Source organism: Balearica regulorum, chromosome 15 (assembly GCF_011004875.1).
Source record: "Balearica regulorum gibbericeps isolate bBalReg1 chromosome 15, bBalReg1.pri, whole genome shotgun sequence".
Classification (NCBI taxonomy): Eukaryota; Metazoa; Chordata; class Aves; order Gruiformes; family Gruidae; genus Balearica; species Balearica regulorum.
In genome coordinates, this window is record NC_046198.1 from 11,459,193 (window position 1) to 11,479,285 (window position 20,093).

General features: G+C 39.2%; 1 protein-coding gene across 4 annotated transcripts in view; it reads left to right on the forward strand.

Moving 5' to 3' along the window:
• SMURF1 (SMAD specific E3 ubiquitin protein ligase 1) overlaps positions 1-19,950 on the forward strand; it is a 46,218-nt gene extending 26,268 nt beyond the window's left edge. Inside the window, exons 2-18 of one of the 4 annotated variants that reach the window (XM_075768114.1) lie at positions 720-758; positions 1,430-1,538; positions 2,144-2,277; positions 2,396-2,461; positions 3,319-3,394; positions 3,759-3,997; positions 4,825-4,909; positions 7,145-7,291; positions 8,559-8,763; positions 8,926-9,029; positions 10,223-10,337; positions 11,270-11,448; positions 12,274-12,411; positions 12,788-12,908; positions 14,436-14,637; positions 15,461-15,545; positions 16,253-19,950. In XM_075768114.1, the coding sequence (XP_075624229.1) occupies positions 720-758; positions 1,430-1,538; positions 2,144-2,277; positions 2,396-2,461; positions 3,319-3,394; positions 3,759-3,997; positions 4,825-4,909; positions 7,145-7,291; positions 8,559-8,763; positions 8,926-9,029; positions 10,223-10,337; positions 11,270-11,448; positions 12,274-12,411; positions 12,788-12,908; positions 14,436-14,637; positions 15,461-15,545; positions 16,253-16,352 (2,144 nt within the window). In that variant the 3' untranslated portion in view covers positions 16,353-19,950. Of the gene's footprint in view, positions 1-719; positions 759-1,429; positions 1,539-2,143; positions 2,278-2,395; positions 2,462-3,318; positions 3,395-3,743; positions 3,998-4,824; positions 4,910-7,144; positions 7,292-8,558; positions 8,764-8,925; positions 9,030-10,222; positions 10,338-11,269; positions 11,449-12,273; positions 12,412-12,787; positions 12,909-14,435; positions 14,638-15,460; positions 15,546-16,252 lie in introns of all 4 variants that reach the window. The other 3 variants (XM_075768115.1, XM_075768112.1, XM_075768113.1) reach the window with 3 other exon arrangements.
• Positions 19,951-20,093: the final 143 nt, after the last annotated feature.

Sequence of the window (20,093 nt, forward strand, 5' to 3'; positions counted from 1 at the left end):
GAAAAGCAAAATTAGGTTTGTAGCTGGCAATAGGCTTAGTAGAAATGGAGATTGATGTGAGTTTCCTGATCTAATTTTTGCTTAAACTACTGTGCTATTTAGTAGAATTGGAGAGAGGGAAATGATGTCTCATTTGTGGCCCTTTCAAAGGAAAATATATCGATGCCATTTTTTTTCACTATATATTTTCTGCTGAGTGAGGTCCTGTCATACTTACCACAAAACCTTTTTGTATTTGCAAACTGCTTATGCTGTTATAGCATACCTCCCATGTTTTGTTTTATGATGTATCACCTTTTGTGTGCAAAGAGCAGTAGTTTGCACTGTATTTTATGGGACTCAGCATAGAGGTCTCCTCCAGGAGTCCCAGAACCATTCTTGGTTCAGAAATTGTTTAGTCTCTGTTCTAAAATGGGTGGGTTCTGAAACAACAAAATTCTGGTTTAGCATTTGTGTGTAAGCATAGAAAATTAAGAGGTTTTAACACAAAGGGACGTTCATTAAATCTTCTGTAACAATAGAACAAAAGCAAAGGAATTTTTTTTCCTTTAAATATGTATTCCGATCACAGATAAAGAAAACAATGCTCACATTTAATATTTGGGTGGGTTTTTATGAGTTACGATCAGGTAGTATTGTAGCTGGTATGATTGCCTTGCTTTTTTTTTTTTTTTTTTAAATGGTTTTAAGATTTCTTTATCTGATATTTTGTTTTGCAGTATTATGTGCCAAGAATCTTGCAAAGAAAGATTTCTTCAGTAAGTATGCCCTAATTGTATAACTTTTTGTTCTTGATTAATCAGATTTATGTGTAGATTGTCCATTACTGTCGTGGCTCGTCTATGTATGTAATTTGTTCTGTGGTTCCATTCTTGTAGTAACATTGCATTACTACATGAATACACGTTACCCTGAATTGTATTTAGGTAGTGCAGAATTCTAGGCTTGGAAAGACTGAGGGCTCACATATTTTAGTTCAAAGTGTGGCTGATGAGACCACAAGCAGGTTGTTGTTTACAGTTCTGGGGGGGTGTACCAGGAGTGTTCATCTCAGCTGGCTGTTTGTAAATCATGCTAGGGGTGTGAGTAAAGTGTCCCAGTGCTGCAGGCTCAATATTATGTTAAGGACTCAATAAAAATGCCCACCCATCAGTACGCATGGGTCACTTAAGCACTGTTAAATAAAGCATGTTTAACATTTTGTTTTCTAAAAACTGTCACAATTTATGGCAGATGTCAATCTGTATGACAAAAGTATGTTGTCCAATTAGGAATTCAATTGTCTATTTAGGATTTACTTAAATAGTTTTAGGATAATGGCAACTTTCCTTTCTTGAGGGGGGAACAAGCAGGAGTTCATGATAGCATTATCTTGGAAGAAAACAAACCAAAAAATATTATGTTTAATAGCACCTTTTCCCTTCCACAGGACTTCCTGACCCATTTGCAAAAATCGTTGTTGATGGGTCAGGTCAGTGCCATTCAACTGACACTGTGAAGAACACGTTGGACCCCAAATGGAACCAGCATTATGATCTGTGAGTTGTTCATAAAGTCATAAGTAAAAAATGTTCCAGGGATTTATCTAGTAAACACAATGCAAGGGTTGGCACTGCAGCTTCATTTTGTGTTAGCAAGAAGAGTCACGTTTGCTGAGGAGGACTGATTTTTTGCAACAAGAAATTAACCTTTAATAAAGGAGTGGTACTTTGCTTTTAGGTGTTTGGATTTGGAAATATTTGTGTGTCAGGTACGCAGCACAACTGCTTAGAGTAAGCTCTACTGGAGCCGTGCAGTCCAGGTTTTACAAAAGATTGTCTTCATTGTAGTGATTTATTTTCTTCAAATTATTGCAAACGTAAATTTTAAAGTTTTGTACATTAATCAGCTTGTTGCATAGCTTTTAATGAGGCTGTCTGTAGTTAAATTCATGCTGCAGCAATATCAATTTAACATGCTGTGTGAAATTATAGTGCAGTAATTCATTAATAACACCATTTAGGCTTAAGCACGTCTGTATTTATAATAAAGCAGCATGACCAATGTACTAAAATGTCTCAGAATTTGTAACAAAGCATAAATTCTGTGGAGCAAAAAGAGGTTATTTTTTCTAAAATTACTCTTCTAATATGTATTTTTCTAGATATGTTGGGAAGACAGATTCCATAACCATCAGTGTATGGAACCATAAAAAAATCCACAAGAAACAGGGAGCTGGCTTCCTGGGGTGTGTCCGACTCCTCTCCAATGCCATCAGCAGGCTAAAAGATACTGGATGTAAGAGCAATTCCTACCTGGCACAATCAAGAACCTTCGGTGCCTCGTATCTGAGTAGTGAATAGTATTCCCACACCTGCCCCAGTGTTTTGTTGATCTTTCCAATTCTCGTTTGCAGACCAGCGTTTGGATCTATGCAAACTAAATCCCACGGATACCGATGCTGTACGAGGCCAAATAGTGGGTAAGAATACTCTCAGCTAAACTTTCATCTTCTTGGGTAAATATACTGTATGGACAAATGTTGTATTAAAAAGGAAGCCTGTAGTCATCATTGCTCCTGTGCCTTTCTGTGTTGTTTCTTCTGACTTTAATGGGATTAAATTACATAGCCTGAAAATTTTCATTGTACTCCTATGTAGGAGTTTGTTTTCTCTCAGTTGATAATGGGAAACAATATTAAAAGGAGGGGAATGCATCTGGCAAGGTTTCTAATGCAGCTCTGGAAGGGTAAATGTTACTGTGAAACTGATTACCTTTGGACCAAGGTGACAGGCAGAGAGACTTTTATGTGGAGAGTTAAATGAAATTTTGCAGATTGCTGTTTTAATGCCTTTGACTCATGTAACCCATTTCCACATTTCAACAAGGCAGTGCTAGCTTTACGGCTAATTTACCCCATCTTACCACGTTTTGTTGCCCCCCACCCAACCGAAGCTTTTATGTTTTTATATCTTTGGCAAACCCCAAATTATCACTGTAATGATGACATCTAGTGGTGAGTCATTTCTTTCCAGCTTACCTTTCTGGATCCTCCTGAAACACAAATGTAGAACCTGACCATGTTTGATATTTACAGAAACAGACTCAGCTTAAGTTTTGAAGGGGTGATGCCTCTCATTTCTCTTCTCCCTTTTTAAAAAATCGGTAATGCTTTAGGGTTATAGAAAGAGTTTTGCTAAGTGGTGTGTTCTTGTGTGTAGGATATAGCTTTCCTTAATATTTTACCCTGTATAAATGTGGGTTGTTTGGCTTTATGTTGGTTTTAAGTAAACAGTTGTTCTTTTATTATTAACTTGTGTTTGGTTTTTTTTATTTCAGTCAGTTTACAGACACGGGACAGAATAGGCACAGGAGGTTCTGTAGTAGACTGTAGAGGGCTTTTGGAGAATGAAGGGTAAGTATTGTTTTCTTTACACTTAATTAGAAAAGTGGTTTATGTGTGCAAAGAATGTAATTAACACTAGAAATATTTAATATCAGTGTGACTAATATATTTCCTGGGAGTATGTATCAGGTAGTAAGGTTATAGCTGGATACTTACTTGAAGAAAATAAGATAAACTGGGTAGGACTTGATATTTTTTGTTACCAGTGCTTCTGACACCTCCATGAGAAATTTGGGGTATAAAAACATTAAGAAAGTGGCATATTTTGGGTTAAAAGTTGCAGTACTTGAAGTAATGGAGAAAGAGAGAGAAATGGTTATTTCTGCATTCACTTCTCTTGTGATGGAAACTCTTGAAGTTTCCCCATTTTCAGAACGGTTTATGAAGATTCCGGACCGGGAAGGCCACTGAGCTGTTTCATGGAAGAACCAGCACCATATACAGACACTACGGGGGCTGCTGGTGGAGGCAACTGTCGTTTCGTAGAGTCCCCCAGTCAAGATCAGAGGCTTCAGGCACAGCGACTTCGGACTCCTGAAGTCAGAGGTCATGTACAGACACCTCAGAACAGACCGCATGGTCACCAGTCACCTGACCTACCAGAAGGCTACGGTAAGAGTCTTCCAGAACTATGAAATTTAAGGGGTTGGTTTTTGTTTTGTTTTGTTTTCAAAAGACTTCAGAGAAAAATTCTCCCACTTTAATATATAGATGTGGTTTGCCTGTTAGAACACGCAGCATCCACGTGCATCTAATGGTCTGCATTTTGGAAAAGGAACTAAGCAGTGCAGATGGGAGCTTGAGATTGGCTAATTAGCAGTTGGCTATGCCAGGATACACTGAGGGGTTGATGGTAAATTAAACATGAGGTTGTGGTATGATGCTGTTACAGAAAATTCACTGCTAATCTTGGCTGTGTATCTAGGGAGAACGAATGTAAAGAGCTCTTTAAACTAGAGCAGTAATGCTATTTTTTCCTTCCCCCTTGGCATGTTGTGTAGGTTTGAGCCCACATTTGAGAAAAGATCAGGAAAATATGAAAGCAACAAAGAAGCCAGTAGTACAGAAGATTAGGGAGGATAAGATTAAGGAGAATTTAAATCTTGGAAAAGAGCACACCAAATCTAGGAGTAAAGAAATCCAGTTTGGGGGTTTGGGTTGTCTCAAAATCTAAAAATAAAAATGCAAACTAAAACATACTGATGCATGGATTTGTGAGTTTCGAAAAGAACACTGAAATGTGTAGTCAAGTAAACTTGTGAAGACCGTGTTTAAGGACAAAACAGTCCATGCTGCAAGAGACCAGGTGGGGTGGCTGAAGTACTTTCTCCTAGCTCAGACAGAAAGATAATATGGTAATGGCTTTGAACAAACTGTTTATTCTGATTTTTTTTTTTCCAGATTTGTAATAACAAATAATCTTTCTTCCCTTTTCACAGAACAAAGAACAACGGTACAGGGACAGGTTTATTTTTTGCACACACAGACTGGAGTTAGCACATGGCATGACCCTAGGATACCAAGGTATGTATTTATAGTTACAAAGTCAGGTTTTTTGGTGTGTGTGTGTGTCTGTATGGCTGTAAGCTGAATCTTTAAGAGCAAAAATCTCTTCTTGAAAGAAAGAATTATCTACTTGTGAATAATGTAAAACAAATGGGGAAAAAAAATATATAGTCTTTCAAGAACTCCCATTTGACAAATTCTTCCTAAAATGTCAATGTGACTTTATTTTTTGGTGAAGCTGCAGATTTCTGAATCTTACCTAATTTTTTTTTTTTTTTTTTGTACAAAACCAGTTTGGACTGCAAATTGAAGAAAAAAGTGACTACTTTCTTAAAGGCATTGTTCCTTGAGTACTGAACGTGTGGCTTTTGCTCGAATAGTGCTCACTTAGGTATAACTGAAGCAGAGATTATTTGTCATCTTTAAACTTGAAGTGGTGTTGGGGTTTTTTATGCTTTAGACCCATGATTTGCAGCTAGAAAATCTGAATCCTTCACATGATTGATTTAGTAAAGCCTCTTTAAACTTTAACCTGCACTTAATCCAGGTCTTTGTGACTATGGCTAAGGTCTGGCGCTCTTCCTTGAGGAGCTCTGAATCTGGGCTGTTTCGCTGGACCACTTGCACACCAGATTGAAGAGTGAAACATGACATTCGTAACTCTTCAGCTGCTCTGCTGGCTGGATAATACATGAATGGGATACAGGATATTAGAAAAATGATATAAAGTAGTGTAGGCAAAAGTGCTGATAAAGCCACAGTATATGGAAGGATATGAAAAATAGAGTTGAGAGAAAGGGAGGAAATATCTGATGTTAGATTAGCTGGTATCGTTGGGAGAAGAAATGACAATGCTCATTTGTTCCTGTCACTCATGTCAAGCTTGTGTGCCCAAAGCCTTGTCTCTTCTTCAAGTGATGCTGGTTGGCCTAATGAAAGGTAGTGCTGCTTCTCTCAACAAATCTTAGAGCCAGGTTTTCAGGACCAGCAGTCTAAGTGGACACAACAATGTCCTGTGAGTCACAGGTCACTCTTACTCTAGTTAAAATTGTCTTTCTTACTACCAAGGTGCAGTGCAAAAACCTAACCTTGGCATTTAGCACAGACGTAGGTTAAAACTTGATGTAATCAGATCTCTAAAGTACTTTCAGATGCACAGCTGATTGAAACAAATGGTCACAACCATAATCTTCTTTAAGGAGCCTAACAAAGGCTTGTCTGTCTCCCTGTGTACTCCTCACTGGCTTATACTCACTAATGAAGCCTTTGGTGTACGAAGCGTTTCTATCTTTTCTAAAGCCTCTCGGTTTACTCATTTATATCGATGTTGCATGGTTAGATTTAGGTAAGGAAATATATAGAGTGGTGCCTTCGACCCTGGATAATAGATGAATCCATGCCAGTTCTCTAGAGAATACTTTATTTAACAGCAGCTTTTCTGTCTAAAAATAATCTTCAGGTTTCCATCCTTCCTTTTCTTGCCACTCAGTGTTTTCCTCTATTAGGTGGCTGGGGCCTTAAGTGTTTTCAATTTTCTAGGTGTAAATACATCCTATATATTGAATCCAAACACTGCCTGAAAGTGAGTGACTACGTCTAGCAGCACTTAGAATGATATCCAGAATTGATCCAGGATGAAACGGGTGAATGTGTTGGTAAAGCCTTGCTCTCGATGATTTAGGAGTCAAATAGTTAGGATTCTAACCTTGTCCCATTAAAGAGGTGATGGTTTGGGGTTTTTTTTAGGTAATTTTAGTATTTGGTTGCCTTAGCCTCTTAACTTATTGGGTCTTTGGAGACGGTAGTTAGTGCAGAAGCCTTTGCTTGATGTTTGGTTTTCTGCACCTGGATCCCATTAGTGTTAATGGGAAATTTTGTGTGAAATTTTTGCTATGAAAAAAATCTCTTCCTCCTTTTACAGCCCTCAGAAGCCCTGTCATCACCTAAATGATGTTGCATATTGAAGTCACTTTTAAGCTGTACGGATTTGTTACTTTCAGAGGCTTTCAAAGACAGAAGACGATTTGCTAATTTACCTTTGTATCTGTGTACCATGCATACATAGGGAGTTGCACTGCTTAGATTGAGAATTCTAACAAGACAACATTAAAACAGCTACTTTGTCCTCCCTAAGACTTTCATAGCCTGGAATGACCGAGCACTAAATTCATTTTCCCCCTCTCCCCTGAATATAAATTGGTTTCATCTTAACTTCAGGAACGCTTTAACTTTTTGTTTGCTTTTTCTCCTTAGAGACCTTAACAGTGTGAATTGTGATGAACTAGGACCTTTGCCTCCGGGTTGGGAAGTTAGAAGTACAGTTTCAGGAAGAATATATTTTGTAGATCATAACAACAGAACCACACAATTCACAGATCCACGACTACATCACATCATGAAGTAAGAACCTTGTCTGATAAGAATCCAAACTTGAGATGAATTATTTAAACCTTTTATTTTTGTCCAATTTCAACTATATTCTGGGAGTCATGAGGGGCTGAAAAACTGCATGATAACGATATTGGGGAACAGATGCAACCAGTGCTCTAGTCAGGGTCTGAACATTGGTTCTCAGTGATGGTTTTATCTGAGCTTTTTGCAGAGACTCTTAGAAATGTTTTTATTATACTTTTCAGTCCTCAGGTTTAAGAGAGGGCTTGCTTATTTCAGCATAACACTGATCTCTTTAAGCTGGTTTGACAAAATTGCGCCGAGCTGTGCTGGAGTGAATATGCAGTTCTGGAAATGCTGGTGTGTGGGGTAGAGGGTCTGCCAGGCAGTTCCCCAGCAGTCAGCTCATGCCTGTCTGGCTTAGCTCTGTGCTAGCTATGCTAGACCTGAACTGGCTTCGTGCTCTCTTTTGCTCCAGACAGACAACAGGAATATAAAGCCAGCTGGAGTCTGGTTGCCTGGTGCTGTGCACAGCCAGCTCAAGTTTAGCACAGGATATAATAAGCTCAAGCTCTGCATCATGCAAAGACAGCAAACTGTTAGAGAACTGACCCTGGGAGCAGCAAGGCAGTGCTTCTTGTGTCCAAGATCAGACTTTTTCCTGGATCTGAGTTGCCTGTGCTTGAGGCCAGCTGGGGAGTCTCTGTATCTAAAAAAATCATTGCTCCACAACCCAAATAAAGCAGTGATGGATAAGGATAGTTGAATGTATGAAGCTGCAACTATCTGGGACAGGTACATCTTTCTCTTTGAATAACCATAGATGCAGTAATTCTACTGTGTCTAGAATCCCCAGCCTTATTTTGCATGGAGCTGGAATAAAATTCATTGCAGTTGTTAGATAGTTCCATTTATAAAGCTGTCGTTTGTTCCATTAGAGGTCTGTTACACTCTTGAAAGTTGTCTCCATACAGGAGAGATACCACACAAATTTTTTAATTACTGCTCAGTCAGCATTTAGTGATCATGCTCCACAGCCTTCCACAATGTATTGCCATATAAAAACCTAGTTAACAAATGCTGAAACTCTTTATTGTAAATACCTCTGTTCCTCATGGCCCTGAATGTAGGGTAGTGATGCTATAGAAGTTACTCAGATGAATATCCGTTTTACTCTAAGCTTCTCTAAGAGGAACCTGATCAGTTCTTCCATTGTTGTTTTACATATTCCTTATTGTTATTCTTCTAGAATAAGTATCTTACTTTTCTTTCAAAGCCATCAATGCCAGCTAAAAGAGCCCAGCCAGCAGCCTCTGCCAGCTCCAAATGAGGGGTCACTAGAAGATGGTGAGGAGTTGCCTGCACAGAGATATGAAAGAGACTTGGTACAAAAGTTGAAAGTTCTTAGACATGAGCTCTCTCTTCAGCAACCGCAGGCTGGCCACTGTCGCATTGAAGTATCCAGAGAGGAAATATTTGAGGTATTTGACTTTTTCTTACTATTAGCAGCTTTTGTCACTCAATAGTTAAGTAAAACTGATCTTCTGTTGTTGAACGACAATTTATGTATTACAGTAATGCATCTTAGTAGACTTAATTATAGGAAGGAAATTAAAAATCTAATTGTAAAAATACACATATAGGAATCCTACCGTCAGATAATGAAGATGAGGCCAAAGGACTTGAAAAAGAGGCTGATGGTGAAATTTCGAGGAGAGGAAGGCCTGGATTATGGAGGAGTAGCAAGGTGAGATTTAGGGGTTCATCTGACACTTTTTAACTGTAAAATTGTCCTTAGAGTGACCCGTGGCTGATATCATTCCCTTTCAAATTATCTGTTAATGGTATATGTAAGTTGTTTGTGATCAAGTTTATAGGTCCTGGTTATAGGTTCAGTGTTCATATCATAGTCAATTGGAAAGTGGAAGCATGTGATTTAACAGTTGTCCCACAGCCCTCCTGATGTCAAAGACTCATACTAAATGACTCGGTGTGCCATGTATTTGGGAACATTACTGGAATTAATGCCAGATTGAGGTGTTTCTGTTTCCCTTCCTCCACATAGGTACTCTCTTTTCATCACCATTACCCCGTGAGTGTAAAGGCTCATTTAGGATAGGCTATTGATATTATCTTAGAAAGTGCTGAACCCAGCAATGGGCTCCAGTTTTGTAAGTGTGAAAGTGTGATCAGCTCAAATTGTGAGGTCTTTGAAGAAGGATATAGACTCTGAAGTAAAATCCAAATCACAATAAAGGTTTTGTTAAATACACCTGTCTGATTTCCAGTGAATGGATTGCAAGATGATAGGAATTCCTTTTGTTACCTCTCAGCCACATTCATGAGAGTCCTCTGATGTGTTAGAGCAGGAATGGAAGTGAGCTAATCCTAAACAAAGGCTAAAATTTTAGAGAAGACTTGCCTCCCTCTTAATAATAATAATAATTCCCTGTGGGTCACATCAGATCTGAAGTTCTGGAGTTGATTGTATGTCCTGGGTTGTTTTTTTTACATCCTCCTGCAAAGGAGCAGATTTCTTACTCTCCAAATATCTGAACTCTGTACAAAGTCAAACTTTTTTGGAAGTGGGTCTTGTTCAGACTCTTACTTGTTTAAGCATGTCTCTGATAGTGTTCAGGGAACAGGTGAAGAGTATAATGGCATTTCATAACAGCTTGCTGTAGTTTCTCTAATTGGTGTTAATCCCTTCAGTACTTCTAAACTAAAACAAGTCTGCCTGTGAGTGGAGTAAGACACTTTATAGGTTTTTAAGCACACCTTTTTGGTCTGCAAATGGAGGGCAGTGCAAGGTGATCTGATTTTGAAATAAGCATTTCATAACTGATGACTAGTTTGATGATTCACAGTAATTATGTTGTCTGAAACTTAAGTGGAAGTTGCACACTTCTAAAATACTTTCTATTTTTTTTCCCCTACCAGAGAATGGTTGTATTTACTGTGCCATGAAATGTTGAATCCCTATTACGGACTCTTCCAGTACTCCACAGATAATATTTACATGCTGCAAATCAATCCAGACTCTTCTATCAATCCTGTAAGTATGAACTTCTGAGTGACATACCTACCTTAACAGATGCCCCCTGCAGTTTTTTATTATAGCTGTTCTTCCATGACAAAAGTGTAAACTGAATGGTAAAGCCGATTAAGAATGTGTTAATGAGTCTGACGTTGATGTGGTGTGAAGCAGAGGGGGCTTGTTCAGAAAGGAAAATGTGAGAGAGGAGGAATCCTTTAATAAGTATCTGATTTCTTTGAGACTCCTCGGTACTGACTGGGATGCACAGCGATTCTGAGAAGATACACACGGGTGAAATTCATCTTCACTCTGAATCCGGCGGTTGTGAAAACAGCATGGCAACCTAAGCAGTGTTCACCCCATGACTGCAGGGGCTTGTGTGCCTTGCTTGCCCTTTCTCAATAAGCTGCTCTGCTTGCTTTTTTTTTTTCTTTACTGGAGGATTTGTATTGATGCGGACTCTAAAAAGAGCAGCAATTGTATTAGTACAGGGGAATTTTTCCTGACGTGACATTTCCTGACATTTGCTCTGTAAGATGAGGGAAATAGATTGGAAGAATCTCACTCATAGGACTTACGCCTCAGTTTTCAAAAGTCAATTTATAAGCAACATGAAAAACATGAATATTTTGATGGTTAAAGAATAAACTAATTTGTTTGGAATTGTCATATCTTGGATTCTGAGGGTTTCATGGGGATTTTCTTTTCAGGAGTCTTGCCCTTTGAGAGGTCTAGAGGATTTGTATCCAATTTATTAGTCAGATAATGCACAGAGGCATGTTTGAGACATTTAATCATTAAATGCTTCTGTTCTTGGTTATGTTATGAGGAAAAATGGTGGCTCCTCTTGCCCAGAGGGTTGCAGATAACTTGCACCGAACACAGGACTGATAACCACAAGATGTCAGTATCTTCCCGCTGCCTGATTTTTCTCCCCTCTCTCCCTGCAGGACCATTTGTCTTATTTCCATTTTGTTGGTCGGATAATGGGTTTGGCTGTGTTCCATGGACACTATATCAATGGGGGTTTCACGGTTCCCTTTTACAAACAGCTTCTGGGGAAGCCCATTCAGCTCTCCGATCTGGAATCTGTTGACCCAGAATTACACAAAAGTTTAGTCTGGATCTTGTAAGTACTGTGTTTATCAATTGCCTTGCTGTAGAGAAGGTGGAGTAGAGTATGTTGATAATAGAGAAATAATGCTTTATATAAAATGTTTGCAAAAATCTTGTAATGGGGGAGATTTGTACAAAATTCTTAAACCACTGTTTCTATGTCAAAAAAGTCAAGGTACTTGAGAAAAAATTCTCATTGCAAACTCTGTGTTAGCTCTCCTTGCAGCAAAGTAGATACTAAATCATTAAATGTTGCATGGGTATGGTAGAATCTCACAGTATCAAAATTCAAACTCAGGACAGAGTTCTGAGGGGAAGTACAGCCTTGTTCAAAAGAAAACCAACTTTGATTAAAATGGAAAGTAATTTGGGCTTCTGTACACTTACAGCTCAGAACAAAATCCATCGTTCAGTGTAGCTTTGGGACTCTTCAGCACTGCTTTGCGTTATCTTGATTTTTTTTTCCCCCCTAAATACTCTTTTGAATTTTGTGTTTAAAGTAGTGAACTCTTCCATGCTTCACATGGATGCATAACAGCAGATCAGTTTATTGCTCTGTGTGTGTGTATATAGGGTTTAATTATTTCTTCATTATCCTGAGTACTACTAGAATTAGAACAGCGAGGATGACACATCTGGTCAGGCTATTCAACGTGCATTAAGCTATACAGAAGTTGGTGATTGTGGCAATATTCCTCTAGTGGTGTGAAATGCAGATGGCTAGTTACGAGGTTTATCCTGAAGATGAAGCGTTCAAATAACAAACTGTCAGCACCAGCACTGAGAGTTATCAAAATATCAAAAATACTAGGTTTACCCTCTGTCTTTCCATTGCCAGAGAGAACGATATCACCCCAGTTCTGGATCATACGTTTTGTGTGGAACACAACGCTTTTGGGCGGATTTTACAGCATGAACTCAAACCAAATGGTAGGAATATTCCAGTGACAGAAGAGAACAAGAAAGAATATGTCAGGTATTGCAGAACAAAAATATATCCTGCAAATGCAGTGGAAAGAAAGTAGTAAACAGATTAATTTTTTATATAGTGAAACTAACGACATAAGTATTTTAGGGGGAAATACCTGAGTCATAAATGACATGAGCATTTTCACCCAATGCCATGTTGTAAGACCTGGGAAGGTGAAGCTGTGAATTGTAGTTTGTTTTTTCTGTTGACGGTGCAGTAATAAATTGTTGATGGAAAAAGAAACTGATTAGCACTTCTTTCGTAATACCAAATGTGTGTATTAAAACAAGCTCCTCTGTAAAATGAGCATTTTCCAGCTCTGCTATAAAAAGCCCAGTCCTATGTAGCTCATCATCCCTGACTTTTTCTTCCCCCTCCCCAGGTTGTATGTAAACTGGAGATTTATGAGAGGAATAGAGGCGCAGTTCCTGGCTCTGCAGAAGGGTTTTAATGAACTTATTCCTCAACATCTCCTTAAGCCTTTCGACCAGAAAGAACTTGAGGTATATGTTTTATCCACATGGAATATTGTTTTGTAATTTGTTTGATCCTCAATCAAGCACTGATTAAAAAACAAAACAAACAAAAAACAAACCCACAAACCTAGTCCAGTTTACGTACCAGAAAGCTGTGTATTTGTTTAACCAACCCCTTTTTGGTTTATTCTAGACATTCTTTGGGTTAACATTATTGAGAGGGCTACTTAAACAGGGAGAGACAAATACACCATGTTGTCTAACCGAGGACTAATGCTCAAAGCAGGTGGTCTGGGCAGGGAGGGAGTGCTGCAAGTTTGAGGAATTGTTGGCAAGACCTAACGTGTATCTACCCCACAACTTGTTGCCTTCAGTAACGTGTTTTCTTACATGGCTGTTTCTGTATGCACATAGGGCATGGTTTACAGGGACTAAAATAGAAGTGTGGAGCATACAGAAAAGAACTGAATTTGTATTTTCATTTAATCCTGAGGTGCAGAATGCTACCCCTTAAAATAATTCCTGTTGTAGCAGTTTTTCCTCTGGTTTTGCCTTTTTTTAAAAAAGCTAAGGCAACCTGTGAAATATGGAGCATTTGTGGTATTGGAAGCGCTATCTTCGTGCTAGTTGTTCGTGCGTACTGATTAATCCCATGAAGTTATTGTATTCCATTTGCTAGCTGCTTGAAAAGGCAGATTAAAAATCCATTAAATATTTCAATACTGTCTGTGTCAGAGCAGTCACAACTGTCCTAATAATGTAAATGAGTGCAAGTGGGTGCTGTCTTGGTGGCACAAAAAGGCAACTGCTAAATGGTAGCTCTCAGAAATGGGAGCCTCAATATGGAATATTGTGGGAAATCTAGAATATGACGCATGTTTTGTTTTGAGCGATGAAGTTTTCTCTATGCCATTTATTTGTTGTTGCCAGGGGAGGTGGTTAGATTCATGGCCAGCAGTGAACTTCCTTTTACAGTATTTTGCAACCTGGTGTCATCTGGAAATGAGATTGAAGTAGTACGTCTGGTCTGTGTCAGAGCCTCTCACAAATTACATCAGAAAACAGATGAAAAGTTTCTGTAGTTTGTTGTGGGTTATGGAACAACAAACCAACTAGGATGTTACCATAAACCGAGCAGGATTCTGTCGTAGTTGGTATTGGCACCTCTAGGACAAACCTTCATTGGGACAATGATGTGTAGTGCAGTAGATGGCATGCCTTCTTCCAAGTCTGTGCTGTACCACCATAAAGATATACTGTACTTTTCAGGTAGGATAGATTTTTTTTAAAGGCAGGTTTTGAATGGGCTTTTGACTTTAGTTTCTTGTGAAAATTCTAGTTCTGGTAAGTGTACTCCTTGGCCTCAGTTTCACTGCAGTTTAGCTGTAGAGATTTACTGCCTGTTCTAAACTGTTTTGGAGTGTTACCATGCATCAGAAAGGTGGTTCAAGCACGTGAAGAATGCTAGATTTCGTGAAATAGTTGGATGTATGTTTTTATAGCTGCAAACCTGAAATGACTCAATGTTAAAGCGTTTTTCTAATCCTTTAACAGCTAATCATAGGAGGCCTGGATAAGATAGACCTGAATGACTGGAAGTCAAACACACGTCTAAAGCACTGCATGGCAGATAGCAATATTGTGAAGTGGTTCTGGCAAGCAGTGGAAACATTTGATGAAGAAAGAAGAGCGAGACTGCTGCAGTTTGTGACGGGTTCGACGCGTGTCCCACTTCAAGGTTTCAAGGCTTTACAAGGTGACTGATGTGGAGGCCGAGTTAATCTGTGGTGGGAGACGGAGATAAAAATTGTGTGGTATTTACTAGCCCCTTGTAAAGTATCAGCGTCTTACTGGATAACTGGAGCACTTAGAAACTTTAGATCCCTAGAGCAGTTTTTCATTTGTCAGCAGCTCTGCTGATGGTGAGCACTTTAGCTGTTTCTGATACTGATAGAAGCTGGTAAATCTGTCATCATGTAGCATGGTGACTGGTGTCGATATTAGCTTATCAGTTTCCTGCAACTCTGTGGACTAATGTTAAAATCATTGTGTGCAAGCACGCACATGATTATAGAGCTGACCAAACAACTTTTTCACATGAAAACTGTATTCTCTTCATTTTTTGGTATCAAACCATTGCGCTTTAAAACAAGCTCCTGAAAATTGCCATTTTTTTCATCAGAAAAGGTGGCAGTGTCCTAGGCTGTTATGATTCTCCTGATAACATTCCATCTGTTGGCTGACAGTAAACTGATGTTCAAAATGAAAATGCATAGTTCTGTTTTACAAGGAAAACCTCCTTGCACTTAAGTCTTTTCATTTTTGAAAGTGCAACTTTGCTAATATAAAATTTAGCAGCTTTCCAAAATACTAGTCTGCAAATTCATCGTCATGAAGAGCCCTGTCACTTCTGCCATCCCTTCATCAGCTGCAAATCTGATCTACAGATTTAGCCTATGACATACTTACGTTTGCAGCTGGAACTGTAATTTTCTCTCTTGCCTTTTCATAAGTAGCAAAATCTGTGTACGTGAATGATGTTTTGTTGAAGTGCATTAACTAGAATGTCTGTCTGTAAGGTTCTACAGGCGCTGCAGGACCCAGACTGTTTACCATCCATTTAATAGATGCAAACACGGACAACCTTCCAAAAGCCCATACTTGGTAAGATGAAAACATTCTGCATGTCAGTGCTTGATTTCCCTTTGTATTGGTTCAAAGGAGTTATCTCTGTTTGTCCTGGGTATGGATTAACGGTGTGATATGCAGAGATGACTCCAAGTGTGCTCTGCTAGCTTGGAAATATCTGTACTCTGCAGACAGCAAAATAATCAACTTCTTATAGCTTGATTTGTCTTCTATACTATCTGTGGTTTTCTTTTATCCCAGAGTTGATTATTTTGGATAGTGAGATGTTTGTAAGTTTATTTCTACATGTTCAGCAAAAGTATTCACCGAGAAATGACTCACAGCAATGAGTCCTCATCCAGGATTACAAAGAACAGGTTTTTGGTACAGTATAGGCACAGATCTGAGCTCTTGTACGGAAGTCTCACTCTATCAGAGACAGGAAATCATTTCGCACAGATTGTCTGCAGGCAGAGCAGGGAGTATGCCTGTCTGATGTCTCGCTTTATTTGCGAGTCTCCTGCATCTGCCACCTGCCTCCTCCTCCCAAACGCCGTCCTATTAAGTTGTACATTCCTGCTGCAGAAGTACAGTTGGTTTTTATCTTGTCTCCTTTGGCCACTGAAGTGGCTGAGGTTTTCTTTAATTTTTACAAATTCTGCCTACATGTAGCTGATCTAGATTATTTTTTTATTAGATATTTTAGATTCATATACTGCAATGTGTTGTTATTTTACCTCTAGCTTTAACCGGATTGACATTCCGCCTTATGAGTCATATGAGAAGCTTTATGAGAAGCTGTTGACAGCTGTGGAAGAGACATGTGGGTTTGCTGTGGAGTGAAAAAGCAACCAAAGGAAACAGATGCTAGCTCATGGACCACCAAATCAAAAGCTAGAAGAAGCTTGCTGTGAACTTCCTGCTAAGCTGTCTGAAGCATCGAAACTCTAGACAACTTAGAGATGGGGCTGTTTCCCTTCCGCCGCTGGTGGATGAGGGTGGGGGTAGGGGCTTTTGTTGGTGGTTTCCAACTCTTACTTTCTCCCCTTTGTTACAATAACCCCTTCCCTCTTCTTCCATCCCCCGTAAAACAAAATGCAGCCAAGTTCAGCATTTGGCTTTGGTTACACAGGATATTCTGCTAGATTTGTAACACATATTGTGATAGGGTCAGTGACCTGTGGGGTTTTTTTTAATAGGAGAATCAAAGTGTAATTAAGAATGAGCTTAATTTGCTGAGGACTTGCAACTGGTAGGTGTACCTGGTTTGTTTGTCTTAAATCAAGCTTGAGCCCTTGTAGAGTCTGGTGGGTGCAGAGTGTCTGACTGGCACTAGAATTTGCATTGCACACTTTAAACACCTGATGAAAAAGTAAACTTCTAGCAGAAAATACCTCCATATGAACATTTAACTGAAAGGTAAAGAAATCCAAGTTCTGCCTTAGCAGGAAGCTCCCAGTGGAAGCTGTGGCTCACCTTGAGAAAAGTGAAGGAATCTGGGACAGCTTTAAATGGTATTGTATGATTTCTTTTTGGTTGTCCTGGCTGAAATGTAATTGTTTTGCACATGAAAACAATTATTTCCTCCTGCAGAATTACTTTCCATAGTTCGTTCAGATGTAAGTACCTTGCAGAGAAGCTTTGTAAGGAGGAGACAGAGGATAAAAATCTATTCAATCCCAAAGCTGTGATTTCTGTGCCGCTGTTTTACCTGAGATGTATTTGTGTGACTTCGAATTCTAAGACTCATATGGAAATCGCTGAAGGCTAAGTTAGCAGAGCATACTTCTCTTCTGAAGTTTTTGGCCTTGGGAAAGGTTTATTTGGAGGTTGAGGTAAAAGGGTAACGATATAGTGAGTACATTTTAAATATTATGGAAAGCTATTGGAAGAATTTATTACTTCAGTTCTGTAGGGATGAAAATTTCTCCAGAGAGCCATATAAGGCTATTTTTTTCAAATATCTGAAACTAATATTAAAAGGTTTGTTCTCTAACACATTGCTAAAACGACTTCCCAGGGGAAACAAAAGCAAATCAAATACCTGAATCACTAACATTTTTTCCAGTTTGCACACCAAGATGAGACAGTATTTTAACAAATAACGTGGCTTCAGAAAGCCCCAGTTATCTATCAAACATGTCTAAACTTAAGTGAAGCAGACTTGCTTGTATAGGATTTTTCTCTTTGGCAAGCCTGATTTTTAGAGAGATTCATTACTGAAACATTTAACAGATGTTATGTTTATGGAATAGTGCGTTGAAATTCAGCTGTGGGTAAGAGATCGTTCTTAGAAGATGTCTACTGGAATACTTCTATTTTGTCTTTTTTTAATTGAATTTGATAATAGCTTTAAACTGTGATAGGACAGAAGGTAGACACTTGTCAAAACCCTGGCATCCTTCTCTGTTTTGTTTGTGGTTTTGTTTTTTCCATTGACCATAATCCTTGTGATTTGTTGTTGGGAGTAAGGATTGCATCGGAGGTGTAAAATTGTACCATATTGTGAGATTTGCGCGGGGTGGCTAAAGATGCTCATCCCGCAAGACTGTACAGGCGAGGCGTTTTCAGACCCTGTTCTGTAGGAAACTTTTGGCACTTGGGGACCAGTTTCTGCAGTACTGTTTGCTGGGATGTAAATGAAACTGAGTGACTCTGCTGAAGAAAAGAGAGGAAATGCAACTGTCTGCAGAGAAGCATCTGTACGGTCTTGGGCTGAGTAGCAGAATCCCCACGGCCCTGGCTTTTCAGCATGGCTGTGAAGTCATACCGGTTCATAGAGTGTATTTAATCCTTTCAGTACATTTGAATGTGTAATAAACCAGTCAGATAGGAAAAATGCAAAACGGATTATTGCCCAAAAGCTTTGCATGCAGTCTCATGTGGATTTTTTCACTAAAAGAGTTTAAAAATAACAGATGCTAAAGCCCACCACTAACAAAAATTCTATCACGCAAGCAGCGTGCAGCAGAACTGGCTCAGTAAAAACCAAGCGAGGTGAAGGTAAAGGCCCTTGATTTGGAGATCTATAGGTCAAGTAGCTTTATGTCAACAGCACAGTTGACGTACGATAGTTCCTAATGTCTTTGCTAGGTCAGTGTTTTATTGAATGCACAAAATAAGAATAGGCAAGGATTGTTGTTTTGAAAAGTCCGTCTGTTTTTTGCTGTATTTAAAAGCCCTTGTCAAGGTACCTCCTCCATGCTGACAGTAATGAGAATAGGGCACTGTCTTTTTAATTATTTCAGTTCTCTCTTAAATGGCTTCACCACCCCTCCCATCGTGTTGTCTTTGCAATTTTGTGCCACTTCAGTGACGACGAAGACATTTTTTGTATTGTTCTGTACGTGCATTTGAGGCAGGCCTTAAAGCCAGTTGGGTGGATGGAGGAAAATAAAGAAGTGAGGCAGAATGGGGTTTAAGCAACGGTTTGTTCTTCCCGTGGCTGGTTTCAAGGCCAGGGAAGGATGAAATGCAAACAAGAGTTTGCAGGGTTTGAGCCGTTGACTCTCGGAGGTCTTGGGAGCCGTTTGGATAACCTCAGCTGTCGGAATTTGTACCTTCATTCCCACTACTTGGTCTGCCAGCACTTGAACTGGTGGTTACTTCTCAAACTTGCCCAAAGAATAACATCGAGTCTGGTGTTCGTTTTGTCCTTACACATTCCGCCTTGTACACGGATACTCTTGGATCTGACCTGAAGGAAATAAAAGGTACAGCGTGTCTTTTGTTCCTGTCCTAAAGGCAAACCTAAAAGCTGGTCCGTTGGCACAGACCTTCAGTGCTTGCCCTGATACTGCTCATCAGCCTATACTATATGCTCAGGGATGTAGGAAACCACCACTTTGCTCGTGTTTTAAATCGGGAAGAAAGGAGACTGCTTTACGAATGTTAGCGTTGTTAACTTGGGCATTATGTTAGATGAGACCCTGCTTCAAAAAGGCTGCTCGAAGCTCCAGATGGTGAAATCGGCGTTTGCTCAGCAGTTTGTACTTAGTTCAAGTCGAGGTGGTTATGAAATCCAGCAGTTTTTGTAAATTAGTGATCCGGCCACCGGGCCCTCTGGAGCCGGTGCCCAGGTTCAGGGCCGTGTGGCACAGCAAGTTCCCAGAAACACAGTATGGATCTGTTTTTAATTTGTTAATTTTTTGTTCCTCAACCACTTTATAATGTATTTTTTTAATTTATTATTTTGTAATGTCATGTTTAAGTATTGCTGCTATCCTTGTTATTCTTCCCACTGTTTTTATTGCAGATTTATTTTGTGAAAGTTGTACACTAATGTTTCATTTTATGTCTAAATCAAAGTATTTAAAGAAATACTAGTTCTATTTAATGTGGTTATGGAACCAGCTGGAATAAACAGTGATTGTATAGTAGGCTGGACCCAGGAGGTCATGTTCATTTTTGTTACATATGCAATAAACTCACAACTTTAAAATCTTTGTATCCACCATTCTGTTTGTTAAAATATTTATGGAAGTCACAGGAAAATTGACACGTTCCCAATCAAAGTATGGTAGTGCTCTGCATAGCATAGCTGGAGACGGGGGTGGAGGATAAAGGCAGGGTGTTAAAGGTGGC